This window comes from Canis lupus, chromosome 22 (genome assembly GCF_003254725.2).
Source record: "Canis lupus dingo isolate Sandy chromosome 22, ASM325472v2, whole genome shotgun sequence".
Classification (NCBI taxonomy): Eukaryota; Metazoa; Chordata; class Mammalia; order Carnivora; family Canidae; genus Canis; species Canis lupus.
The window spans coordinates 50,395,132-50,409,411 of NC_064264.1; the positions used below are offsets into that span (position 1 = coordinate 50,395,132).

Sequence of the window (14,280 nt, forward strand, 5' to 3'; positions counted from 1 at the left end):
TTCCTCCCAGGCTAGGGTTCTAACTTTTAAGTGGAAATGACTTGCTGCTACTGAAGACATCTGCCCTAGAGTGTGTGAGGCTGTGTCTGTCCTGTGTGCCAAGCTGGAGGTTCTCAGTTTGTGCTGCCTCACTATTCAGGTTTCACAGACTTCTAGGATCATGCTTATGAGTCTTCTCAGTCAGGGTTGGCAGAGGTGAAAACCAAGTGTCAAGATCGCAGTGCTCTCTTAGTTTACCTTCACACTTGACAAAGGGATAAAAAGAATCTAGAAGTACTTGAATATACTTTATCTATATCCAAAAGTTCTAGGTGCTTAGGATTCCTTGGTAAGCAGAAAGACCTGCTGCCCTTGGGGGGTTTTTGTTGTTAGCAGGCAGCAGGTGTTCTCAACCCCCCTCAGAGCAACTTTACAGGTTTTTCCTGCTCACAAAGCTCAGTGCAGTGCACTAGCCCTTGCTTGTTCATGGAGAGCTGGGAATTGAATGCAGGCATGTCTCCATTCAACACCAAACTAGCACACCACTCCCAGTCCCAGCTGCTTCCCTCCTGCCTGGACTCGGAACAGCCTTCTCACTGACCTCCTTCCAGCCACCATTGCACTTAGCAGTTCATCTTCACTCAGCAGCTGGAGTTCACTTTTAGAACCAAATCACATCTTCCCTCTTACATCGAAAGCCCTCAGGGAATGAATGGCTATACGAATTGTAATATATCCATGCTATAGAATACTTCTTAATGCTAAAATGTTAGAAACTGTCAGTTCATTCAAAAACATGGATGAATCTAAAAAATATTATCTACAAAAGAAGCCAGACACGAAAGAGTACTTACTATCTGGTTCCATTTATATGAAACTAGAAAAGGATTTAGTTGCTTGTGGCTAGGGAGGGAAAGCTGATGTAGAGGTCTTGATTGGAAAGAGATGCAAGCAAGCATTTTGGAGTAGTGGAAAATTCTAAATAGATGGTTGTGGTGTTTATATGGGTGTACACATTTATCAAACTCTTGAATTACACATTTAAAATGGACGTATTTTGTATGCAGATGGTGCCTTACAAATGGCACCTCAAGGTTAAATGGTACCCCTAATCTTGTTAATAATATCCATTGCAATTAGAATAAAATAAAAAGTGATGGCTTACAAAAAAAATAGTAGAAAAATAGTTGTTATAAGTTCAGTTGCCTTTTCTTATTAAAACACTCTAAAATACAAAATTAAACTAAGTTTGATTGGGGATGCCTGGGTGGCTTAGTGGTTGAGCGTCTGCCTTTGGCTCAGAGTGTGATCTCAGGGTCCGCAATCGAGTCCCGCATTGGGCTCCTGGTGGGGAGCCTACTTCTCCCTCTGCCTATGTCTCTGCCTCTCTCTGTGTTCTCTTCTAAATAAATAAATAAATAAAAATCTTTTTAAAAAGCTAAGTTTGATTAAAAGCCTACGTAATGAAAAAAATAAAAAATAAAAGCCTACGTAATGAAAACTAATAACATAATTTTAAATGAAATGCTAAACAAAAATTTCACTTAAAATCAGGAACCAATGAATTCTATAAAATGACCTTTATTATAAATCATTATTTTAGAAGATCAAAAAGCCACCTGCCGGCCCCCCCAAAAAAAGGCTGGTTTAAATATTTTAAAAAGGGGAGAAAAATTTTTCTTTTTCTATATGTAATTATGTTCCTAGAAAACCCAGAAAATATTACTAAAAATTTCTAGACTTAATAAAAACACATTTGGCAAGGTAGCTGACTGCAACAAGATAAGCATTCAAAGTTAGTGTCTCTTCTTTTTGTCAGTGAGAGCCAGCTTAAAATGAAAATGGAAAAAAAGCCAATCCTGCTCATATTAACTGGAGTATCTTGCAAAATAGTGGAGAGAAATTTAATAGGGAAGACATAAAACCTATATGATTCTATAAACTGTAAAATCTTGTTGAGGAAAAAGAAATAAGATGTGAACATATGGAAAAACATGTCAGTTATTGTTTGGGGACTTAATGTTATAGGAGTGCCAATCCTTCCCCAAATGATACACAGGTTTTGTCATCTTAGATTCACAAAGGTCCACTACATTAAGTGATTAAAAAGTTCGTACATTTCTGTAAATAGCCAAGAAAATTATGAAAAATGAACGAAAAATAGACCTGTGCATTAAAATGTATTGCCGAGCCCCTCTAACTAAACAATGTGATATAAATGATAGGAATGGAAGTACTTGAAAACAGAAAATAGAAAAAAATGAATAAATATATCAGTGTAATGGAATAGGGAGCTCATAAACAGAAATTAATATATGTGGGAATTTTTCCTCTTACTATTTATGAAATGTTAGACCCTTAAATTATGCCAAATAGAAAAACGAATCCCAGGTAAAATTTAATTGTAAAACATAAAACACAAAAATAATTAGAATGAAATTGAGGAGTCTAGTCACTACCTAGAGATTGAAGTGATTTTTTTTATTTAAAAAAAATGATTTTATGTATGTATTTATGAGAATGAGTGTGGGGGTGGTGGGGCAGAAGGAGAAGGAGAAGCAGACTTCTCACAGAGTAGGGAGCACAATGTAGGGCTTGATTCCAGAACCCTGAGATCATGACCTGAGCCGAAGGCAGACACTCAACCACTGAGCTATCCAGGTATCCCTCTTTTTAAACTATTATTGATTGGTCAGTGTCCATTAAATGGCTAGAATATAGTGGGGGTTTTTTTGTTTGTTTGGTTTTTAGATTTTGTATGTCAGTAGTCAGTTACTTGTTGAAATTTTGCATTTGGGCTTTTTGTAATTTTAAAAAATTACTCTGTCTATATTATACTTTGGAAACTACAAAAATAGCATATATAAATATTTTTTGAAATTAAAATAAGTTTTTTATATATTAATACTATTGTATAATATACTATATTAGTCTATATTAGACTATAAGTATAGTCTAATAATATCTTGTATTGAGTCATAGTATGATTATATAACCTCTAGTCACAGACTACCTCAACATGGTTGTGATATTAGGCAAAGCCATTTACATTTTAATGTCTATTATTTCACAATTTGTAAACATTACCATTGTTAGTAAAGAACTAAAAAAACTTCCATTTTTATGTGCATGCAAAAGAAAGTGATTATGATGAAGATCATAATGTCTTATTAGAGATGGTATGATGGTGTGGAGAACATTGAAGGAACTGTAGGTAGTTAGCTTGGAGAATTGGGAGACTCATTATTAACGAATAATGCAGCTGTCATTAGTTTGACCTAATGTCATTTTAGTTTGACCCAGTTGAGCCCTAGATGCTGATCTGTGTGTATTTGTTGACCGTGTCTAACACAAAAGGGATCACTTTTGTAGTTGGTAGGGCGTACCATATATTGATCCCTCTGATGAAAGAGTCAGATAATGAACTAATCCTCATGTCAAACCCAAGATTCAATCAGTGTCCCTTTCTGCATTTGACCAGCTTTCAGGTCCAAGTGATAGGATGGATTTGAGTCTAATCTAGTTAGAAAAATATTTGGAACATGTATTATCAGACATCAGGACCAGCTGGGCCAGAGATTTCAGCAAGGGAGAAACCAGGGGGCATAGTAATAAACATTCGGAAGGAATGCAAAGTCAGGGCCAGGGCAGACATGTCATGGGCATCAGGTCCTAAGAGGACAATAGGAATCAAGGCCCCTTCGATCTGTGATCAGTAGTAACCTTAGGTTAAAGCCATTATCATGAGAATAGTCACGGTGGAATCTCTTCTACACTTCCAGTTTAGACCTGAATACCTTCTTTTCAGGGTGGCTAGATACCCCCAAAATGGTCAAGATAAACCCTTTTTTGAGTTGTAGCGTATCTAACTGCAGTGTTATCCTTCAAGATTGTTAATGTACAAGTGTAAGAAAGAATAGAATTAGAATTATTTAATGTTACTCTAGTTTGGAAGAGTTGGGTGGAAGTCACAAGCAGTCTAACTCAGTATGAGAAGTTAACAATCTAATGATTTAGAAATCTTTGAAAGGATTTGTCAGTTTCCAAGTGTTGAAGTTTTATAGATCCTAGATAACCATCTGTCAATCAGTGCCGTAGAAGAGATATTTGCACTGCATGGAAGTTGAAGAAGATCATCTCTGCACCACTTATTTGTGAAAATTGCCAGAGAGACTTAAACAGGTTCTAGAAACAGATATAAATTGTAGAAGTAGATGAGTCTTCTGCAGTCAGATGGAAATTTACTGGGAATTAGTCATTGGTAAAATTTGTAAATCTTTTCAGTATCAATAAAAGGATTAAAATTGCTATGGTGCCTGAGTGGTTCAGTGGCTTAAGCGTCCAACTCTTGATTTTGGCTCAGGTTGTGATCCCCAGGTTGTGAGATTGAGGCTCACATTGGGCCCCATGCTCAGCGCAGAGTCTTTTTGGGATTCTCTCCCTCTCCCTCTGCCTCTTTCCCCTGCCAATCCTGCTTGCTTGCTTGCTCCTTCTCTCTCAAATAAAATCTTTAAAAAAGAAAATTGATATGCATTATGTCTATTTCTCTGTGAGATGTGATAAATGGTGGTGACTCTTATTTGGGAACTTCCTTCCTCACTATTAGTACAGCTAGCAGTTTATTAGATCAAATGAAACACTGATTCTGTGTCTTACAGTTGAAAGGATTCTCATAATGCATTGTCTTTTTCTCTGCTGCTGACATATGATGTGTAAATGTGTCCAGAGAAATGACTGAACCACTGTAAGAAATCTATTCTGCATCATGATTTAGTGTACACACAAAAAAGATTTGGTGTTCAAAATGTTCACACAATTTGTCTTTCTGATCATGACCTACTAAAAGGGTTTCATGGACTATGTAAGTGGTTTTTATTACACAGTTTGATAAATGTCTCTAAAATAGTTCTATTCAAAGTGAGCTCTGTAGACATGCAGCATCAGTACCACTCTGAAGCTTGTTAGAAATACAAGTTCTTGGGCTGCACCCCAGACATATGACTGGTCTGTTTCTTCAGGTAGAGCACAGGGTTCTCTGCTTTAATGCAGGTGATCTGATGCACAGTAAAGTTTGAGATCATTTTACTGGTCCTCTTTGTGCTCCAAAGAGCTTTTGTGTTATATCCACAGATAGTTGCCATTCTATAAATTAAAACTTATGAGCTTTAAAAATATTTATTACTTCATTTTTAAAGTACCAAAAATAGATCCATTATATGTTGACATCAGAGCAGTGATGTCATCATACATAGATCTTTTGAATCAGTATATACCTGAAAAAAATGAGGGGAAAACAAATAAATCTTAGTATTATTAGGAAAGGAGGTTTTGCTCTTTTTTTTTTTTTTTTTTTTAAAGAGAGAGCATGTGCATGCAAGCTGGAGGGATAGGGAGTTGGAGGGGCGGAGGGAAAGGGAGAGAGAGAGAATCTTAAGCAGGCTCCATGCCCAGTGCAGAGCTCAGTATGGGGCTTGATTATGAAAGTAGTTTTGACCGGGCAGGCCCCAAAAGTTCTTGGAGACTCCCCATAGTCCCCAGGCCACACTGAGAATTGCTTGTGTAGACTGTATATTTTGAGAAGATAGACTAAATTTTTGTAATCCTCATATAGAGTAACCATGGAATCATATGAGATGTTTTTATCACTAAAGTGTTGGGGAAATCAGGAACTTCTCAGAGCCTCTAGTAGAGGTTTAATCAGGCTATTGAGAGATCTATTCTGAATTTCCAGAGCTAGTTGATAGATTTCACTTGGATTTTTTGGTCTTATTTGAGCAATCTTGCTCCCACCCCTCTCCCCACTGCATGCCCCAGTGCCTGGTATAGCTCTGTAATAAAGGTTTGATAAAATACGATTTGCCTGACTAAATAGTTCTAAAAGATTGAAGTGCTAGATGTTAATATGATGTATATGATTGATTGATTGATCAATTGATTGATTTCCCTTAGGACACAAGTTAACAGAGAATGAGAGAAACCAGTTATTGGCAATAGCATCATCATTGTTTGTGGCATTCCAATTAAGAGCACAACATTTTCAAGAACATGAAAATTCAAGGTATGTTAGATCATCTAAAACAGTATAAATGAGAGAAAAATACTAATAATCGAGTCAGCATAGGAAATAACTAATAAAAGATGTGACTGATCTTAGTTTTAAATCTTGTGTTTGAAGAAGTATAATACAATTGCACTGTTTAAAAATGGTATTGTTTCTATTTTGTTCAAATGATTTTTTTAAATTCAAACACAAAGGATCTTGGCCTCTCTAATTTGGACATTATTAGAGGTAAGAAGATACTCTGAAACCTTATGGAGTATTTGTTTAAGTAATTTTTATTTATTGTTTCTGTTTTATAGCTTTGTTAATTTCCAGCAAAGTTTTAAAAAGTGTTACAGTACAAAAAATTAGGATTGAATCTGAGCAGTAAAAATATACATATATATATATAAAATATACATAATATATATATGAAACTCATGAGATTCCAGAAGGAACTAACACCAGGTTGAGTTAGTTACTTGTGAGCCCTAAGTATACTTTTGAGCTTCCTAGTAACACAAGTGAAAGACAAAATATGCTTTATACCAGGGCAAACCAAAGCAAAATCATCATGACATTAATGCCTCTACATGACGGGATAACTTCTTATGAATGTCTGTGTCCTTGCTAGTGTAATCCTCCTTTAGAAAGTAGAGTCTATTATGTACTAGAATGATGTTGTTGATAAAATTGTGTCACTTCAACTTCGTTTCCATTCTTTTTGCTTTTCCACAAGAGGAAGAACAAAGATAAAAACAAAAAGATGGCAGGTGACTAAACACAGATCAGAAACTCAGATTACCCCTGAAGAATTAGGTAGAGTAAAAGTAAATTGGGTTTGGGCTATATCTTAATGGCTAACTGATTTTAGTCAGGAAATCTTAGTCACTGGTACTCTTCATTTGTTCTCATTCTCAAGAGAACATACAGGAACCTTAATGTATGATTTTTTTCCCATTTTTTTATTAAAGTATAGTTGACACACAATTTTACATTAGTTTCTGATGTACAACATAGTAATTTGACAGACAGCTCTTTTGCTCACCATAAGCATAGTTAACATCTGCCATCATATAACACTATTACAGTACCAATGACTATAATTTATATGCTGTATAATTCATATGGACTTATCTATTCCAGACTGGAAGCCTATACCTCCTCCTCCCCTTCATCCATTTTGCCTATCCACACTACCCACCCCGTCAGCACCTTCCCTGTGGCAACTGTCTGCTCTCTACGTTTATGGGTTTGTTTCTGCTTTGTTTTGGTTTTTAGATCCATATATAAGTGAAATCATATGACAATGGATTTGTCTTTCTCAGATTTATTTTACTTAGCATAATCCCTAATAGGTCCATCCATGTTCTTGCAGATGGCAAGATCTCATTCTTTTTTATGGCTGAGTAATATTCTCTTTCCCCCTCTCCATATGTATATAATGAAGAAAATGGCCGTTGTAAATAATGATTCCATAAATACAGGGATTCATACATCTTTTTGAATTAGTGTGTTCATTTCCCTTGGGTAAATACCGATTAGTGGAATAACGTATGGTCTTTTTTTAAGTTATGATTTGATGTCCAGGGAGAGATGACAGGTTATTGAATACCAGTAAATTACTGAGTGACTGGAAGGAGGAGAAAAATGGGCAATAGAGCCATGAATCTGGTTGACTTTTTTCCCCCAAAGTTCTGCTAACCAGTGTGGTAGCCGCTGGCCATGTGTACCTACTTGAATTAAAATTAGATTAAAATTTCAGTTTCTCAGTCATGTTGCAGTGCCACTTTAAGTACTCACTGGCCATATTCTCCATGGTACTGTGGTAAGTGGTTACTGAATTCAGCAGTAGAAAAGAACCTTCCATCATTATAGTTCGTTTCCATCAAGCTCTGTTGGTACAGGGATGTTTTGGAGGTATCTGTGTGTCTAGCTTTTGTTTTATTTATTTATTTTTTTAAATAGATATCTCATAGGTTTTCTTTTTTTTTAAGATTTTATTTATTCATGAGAGAATAACACACACACCCACACACGAGAATAGAGAGGGAGAGAGAGAAAGAGAGAGAGAGAGAGAGAGGCAGAGACAGAAGTAGGCTCCATGCAGGGAGCCTGACATGGGACTCGATCCCGGGTCTCCAGGATCAAAGACTGGACTGAAGGCGGCGCTAGACCACTGGGGCTGTCCCTAGCTTTCGTTTTAAAACCGGAATCATACCTTGTACTATTTTTTATTTTTTTTATAAATAGAGTATTCATATCCTGATTACGTTAAGATGTTATTTAGACCTTGATCATTTCTGAAGTCCTGAGGATAGCTAATGATGAATTGGTTTGATCTTTTTTTTTTTTTTTTAAAGATTTTATTTATTTATTCATGATAGTCACAGAGAGAGAGAGAGAGAGAGAGAGGCAGAGACACAGGCAGAGGGAGAAGCAGGCTCCATGCAGGGAGCCCGACGTGGGATTCGATCCCGAGTCTCCAGGATCGCGCCCTGGGCCAAAGGCAGGCGCCAAACCGCTGCGCCACCCAGGGATCCCTGGTTTGATCTTTAAGAAATGTATTCAAGTTGTTTTCAGAGAGTGCTGACTTGCCATTGGTAAGAATCTGGAAAAAGGTTTGAAAAGGAAAAGAATAGGGGCCTTGGGTGGCTCAGTCGGTTAAGCCCTTGCCTTTGGCTCAAGTTGTGATCCCAGGGTCCTGGGATGGAGCCCCACATCCAGATTCCTGCTAGGTGAGGAACCTGCTTCTCCCTTTCCCTCTGCCCCTACTTGTGCTTGCCCTGTCTCTCTACTGTTCTCTGTCTCTCAAATAAATAAATAAATAAATAAATATTTTTAAAAGGAAAAGAATAAAAATTATCTGTAATCCTACAAACTCTTCAGTAAACACTTTTTTTCACATTTTGTTGTATTCCCTTCTAAGTGTGTGTGTGTGTGTGTGTGTGTGTGTACACACACCTTACATAGAGGTAGAGGTCCGCGATTCATCAGGTTCATCAGTCTTCTATCATTCAACGCTCATCACATCACGTGCCCTCCTTAGTGCCCATAACCCAGTTACCCCACCCCCCATCTACTCCCTCCAGCAACCCTCATTTTGTTTCCTCCAGTTAAGAGTCTCTTATGGTTTGTCTCCCTCTCTGATTTCATCTTGTTTTATTTTTTCCTCTATTGAACTTATTAAAGAAGTTCTATGAATGACAAGTTCAGGAAAAGTTATTCAGCATCATCAGTCACTAGGGAAATGCAAATTAAAATCACAATGCTACACTAATACACACCAATAAAATGTACATTAGGTGGTAAGTGGATAAATAACTGTGATTTATCCATATAATGGAATACTATTTAGCAGTAAAATAGGAAGAAGTACTGATACATGCATCACCATAAAAAATCTAAAATATAAGTCATGCTAAGAGAGAGAAACCAGTTCAAGAAGACTATGTAATCTATAATTTTATTTGAAGTTTCTAGTAAAGGCAAAAGTATAAAGACAGGAAGAAGATCATTGGTTCCCTAGGTTGATGTTGATGTCACAGAATTACATCTTTATACATTCTGTGCCCCAAACCATAAACCAGTAATTACTTTTAATGTATTAGTTTCTTAAGCTATATAGAAAACAAAATGTGGAGTTTGAAACCAAAGTTAAAATAATACTAGCTTTTATAATTGCTTGTGTGTTTACCTTTACTGAAGAACTTATTTATTCATGTGACTTCCTGGGTACTGTCTAGTGTCCTTTCATTTCAACCTTGCAAGACTATTTATTGCCTTTACCATTTATCGTACGGCAGGTCTAGTGGTCACAGACTGCCTCAGCTTTTGTTTCCCTGGTAATGTCTTAATTTCCAGTTTTTTTGTCTTGATCCAGTTTTGTTGGTTTTAGGATTCTTGGTTAACAGTTTATTTTTGGTTTCTTTTTTTTCCTTTTAGCACTTTGAATATATCAGCCTCTGGCCCCCACAGTTTCTGATGAAAATCTAGCTATCTATTGAGAATCCCTTCTATGTGATGATTAGCTTCTCTCTTGCTACTTTCAAGATTTTCTCTTTATCTTTGGCTTTTGAAAATTTGATTATAATATGTCTTGGTGTGAGTCTATGAGTTCATCTGACTTGGAGTCCATTGAGCTTCTTGAATTTTTGTTTTAAGATTTATTTATTTATATGAAAGAGACAGAGAGAGAGAATGAACATGAGTGGGAGTGGCAGAGGGAGAGAGAATATGAAGCCGACTGTGCTGAGCGCAGAGCCTGACACAGGGCTTGATCTCAAGACCCTGACATGACCTGAGCTGAAACCAAGAGTTGGCCACTTAACTACTGCACCACCCAGGTGTCTCAAGCTTCTAAAATGTTTATATTCATACCTGTCACCAAATTTGGGAAGTTTTCAGCCATTATTCATATATTTTCTCTACCCTCTCCTCTCTCTACTTCTGGGACTTCCATGACATGTACATTAGTCATCTCGATGGTATCACAAAGGACCCTTAGGTTCTGTTCATATTTCTTCAATCTTCCTCTTCTTTATACTTGAGAATTTCTCTTGTCTTCAAATTGGCTGATTCTTCTGCGTGCTCAAATCTGCTTTTCAATCCTGAGTTTTTCATGTCAATTGTTATGCTGTTCAGCTCTCGAATTTTTCAATTTCCTTGTGGGTTTTTAATCTCTTTATTAATATTTTCATTTGTTTACATATTGTTTTCTTGACTATCTCCACATCTTCCTTTAGTTTTTTTTAGCATCTTTAAGAGAGTTGTTTTAATGTCTTTGTCTACCATATCTGCCTTTAGGTCTTTTTCATGGTCATATTCTGCTAATTTTTATTCTTTGAGAAGGCCATGCTTTTCTCTTTTTGTCTATGATTTGTGATTTTTTGTTGTTGAACACTGGACATTTGAATCTAATAATGTAATAATTTTGGAAATCAGATTATCCTCCTTCCCTAAAGTTTACTCTTATGATGTTGTTGTTATTTCTGTTTATTTGTTGAGGGCTGTCTCTGTGTCAAGAATCAGCCTGAGATGTATATCTAAGGTCTTCTCAGGTATTTTCTGAGCATTCTTCTGCACATGTGTGGTCGCTAATTTTCCTCATAAATGTGGTCATTTTTGAATGTAATAGTCTTTAGTGTCTGGCTCTTGAAAGTGAAAAAAGCAACAAATGGAGGAAAAAGGAGGTACTGACCCTTTAAGTCCCCTGGAACTCACTTTAGCCAGAGAAGAAGGGCTCACATTGGGAGGAGGTGCAGTAACAATGTCTACCCACCTTTTTTTCTGGACCTCTGTGATCAGAAGAGCAATCAGTTATCATAGCACAGATCCCCAGTATTTGGAGGGACACTGTCCTTCTTTTGCCCACCCTGGCTTCCACAAACTGTGTGTAAGCTGCTCCAGGAACACTTGCACAGTTTCCTGCTGCTGACTGGGGATGGGGGGATGAATAGCTGCTACCGGAGTCAGTCCTGAAGTTGATGAAAATTGATTGCAGTTTGTCATCCAACTTTTCCCCTGAAATTTGTGAGCCTTTTACTGGAGTGGAGTTCTAAACTAGTTATCAGAGATATCCTGCCAATGTAATTGTCATCTAGGTGGTGAGACAGATTCCTGGAACTTCATAGTCTACCATCATCCCAGAATCATCCTCCTCTATACATTACTGTTGAATTCATTACCCCCTTTCTTTTTAAATTTTAAAAAGATTTATTTATTTATTTATCCTAGAGAGGACACATGAGCAGGAGGGGCAGAGGGTGAGGGAGAAGGAGAGGAAGAGGAGAGTGAATCTCAAGCAGACTCTTCACTGAGTGCAGAGCCCGTCTTGGAACTTGATGTGGGGCTTAATCTCATGACCTTGACATCACAACCTGAGCTGAAACTAAGAGTCCCATGCTTAACTGACTGTGCCACCCAGGTGGCCCTAATTACCCTTTAAAAGTTGGAAAAAATTATTTAATGAAATATATAGGCCAGAAGTTCAGTTATATAGATAATTGTGCATGTCTTACCTATATAACAATGATTTGAATTTGGTGAGTTTATTTTCTCTGAAACTTACTTATGTGTAAGCCAGCTTATTGTGAAATAGGTACTACCCATGACAACAGAGATCTGTAATATCAAGCAAAATATATTGATTTATTTGACAGAGTATGATCTTGCTTAGGCAAAGTGAACCTGAGTTATTTTTGCTTGTTTGCTTGAAAGGGTCTCTGACATCAAAGCTGATGGTAGGTGATTGAATCTTTACATTTTGGCTTAGGAGGCCTGTTTTCATCATTGGTTTGGGGTTGGAGTCTAAGAGTCAGCCTCCAGGTGTGGCTGCACATTGCTCAGTCATGGGTGTGCTCATGTAATGTTTATGCTTTCAAATCCAGTAGCCCACAGCCCTTCCTTTGTGTGGCTTGTTTTGGCTGCCGATCTTATTTTTCCAGTATCTCTATGGATTTTGCTCTTTCATCATTTATGACTTGGAAAAAGACACTGACAATATGTACTCATAGTATTTGGATAGTAAGAAGATAGTGCATTTTAAGGGCAAAAAAGTTAACATCAGAAACAATAGTGATTTTTCTTTGGATGACCATAAATAAATTTGGTAAACAGAATTTAAGTTTTTACATAAGTACATAATAATTATTCCAAAACACTTATATTGACAGGAATGAATCCTTGAAAGTTGTATCAATCACTTCATGTTATTTGAAGCTAAAGTGATTTTGTCAGCATTGTGGACAATAATTTGTTGCACTAACAGATGATGATGAGAGGAAAAATTTTGAAGGAAACAATTCAGTCCTTTTCAGTAATATTTCATTTGTTATGCTCAAGATGCCTGTAGAACCAAATGCTGCTCACAGGTCAGGATTCACTTTTCTGAGTGAGGCCCTATTGGTCCTTTACTCTGGTTGGGGTCCACCTCTGCCATCCCAAGCTTCTTAGGTGCTAGTGAGAACACCATGTGCTTTCTCTAAACTTCTGTATGTCTGCCATCCCCACTGTTATTTCTGCACCTTTTGTTAGATCTGATACCTAAGTAAGTAGTCTTCCAGCCTTTCTTAAGCTTTATCACTTACATTTCCTAATTCCATAATTACTCTCTGTTAAGCTGTCTAATTTATCATGTAATGATTAGTTCTAGAGAGAGCTGCACCAACTTTCCTGGTGGTAGAATGGCTGGTGATCAAATCTCCTCCCTACTAGAGGGCTGTTTTGCATTCACTTACCTTGTATATTATAAGAAGTTGTCAGAGGGTGTGGCTCAGAGTTAAGCCCTTGACTCCTATTTAGATGTCAGTCTTAAAGGCTAAGCTGCACTGAGGTGGATGTGGGAAGTGCTCTCTGTTTTTATGTATTAAAGCTGTTTTAAGGTGTTTCAAAGTAAACGTTGATTCCATGGATTTTACAAAAGTTTTTTTTTTTTTTTCTTTCTGCAGATATGTAGTAAATTAATCAAATCTTCTTGGCTTCTTTTTGCTTGTTTGTTTCATTTTCTTTCTTTCTTTGTACTTTTCACCATTTCCCAGAGAATGTGTTCATCAAATTCCTAAACATTTATGGGGCACCTGGGTGGCTCAGTTGATTGAGTGGCCAAGTAGATTTCCGCTGGGGTCATGATTTTTGGGGTCCTGGGATCAAGCCCCATGTTGGGCTCTGCCTTCAGTGGGGAGTCTGCTCAAGGATTCTCTCCTCCTTCTCTCTGCTCCTGTTATCTCTTTCTCTTTCTCAAATAAAGAAAGAAATCTTTAAAAAAAAATTCCTAAACACTTACATGTGAACTATTGGGAAAATCAGGAATATCTAACTCTTTAATTCATTTCGAGTTCACTTATGTGTAGGTTATAAGTGGGTTTCTTCATTGTGATTTGGCAGCCTTTTCTTTATAAAATATTCCAACCTATTTCTCAAAGTAGTATGCCTTTATATGTCCAACGATAGCAAGACAAATATACATGAGTGTCTCAGTATGAGCCACTCTCACAAATTACCATAGACTGAGTGGCTTAGATAACAAACATTTATTTGTCATGGCCCTGGAGGCTGGAAGCCTGAAATCAGGGTGCAGCCATAGCTGGGTTCTGGTGAAGGCTCTCTTGTAAGTGGCTGAAAAACTACTTTTTATACCCTCATATGGTGGAAAGCAGGCAAGCTAGCTCTCTGGCCTCCTCTTATAAAGGCATAATCCCATTCATGAGTGCTCTATTCTCATGACCTAATATCTTCAGAAGCCCCCTCCTCCAAATACCATC

The 14,280-nt window shown here is 37.1% G+C and overlaps 1 protein-coding gene across 7 annotated transcripts in view; it reads left to right on the forward strand.

Annotated features, from left to right (window-relative positions):
- The window catches only part of PCCA (propionyl-CoA carboxylase subunit alpha), a 462,094-nt gene that overhangs the window by 276,849 nt on the left and 170,965 nt on the right, over positions 1-14,280 (forward strand). For 6 of the 7 annotated variants that reach the window (XM_049099422.1, XM_025440953.2, XM_049099423.1 and 3 more), the window contains one exon: positions 5,929-6,037. In XM_049099422.1, the coding sequence (XP_048955379.1) occupies positions 5,929-6,037 (109 nt within the window). Of the gene's footprint in view, positions 1-5,928; positions 6,038-7,165; positions 7,272-14,280 lie in introns of all 7 variants that reach the window. The other variant, XM_049099425.1, reaches the window with a different exon arrangement.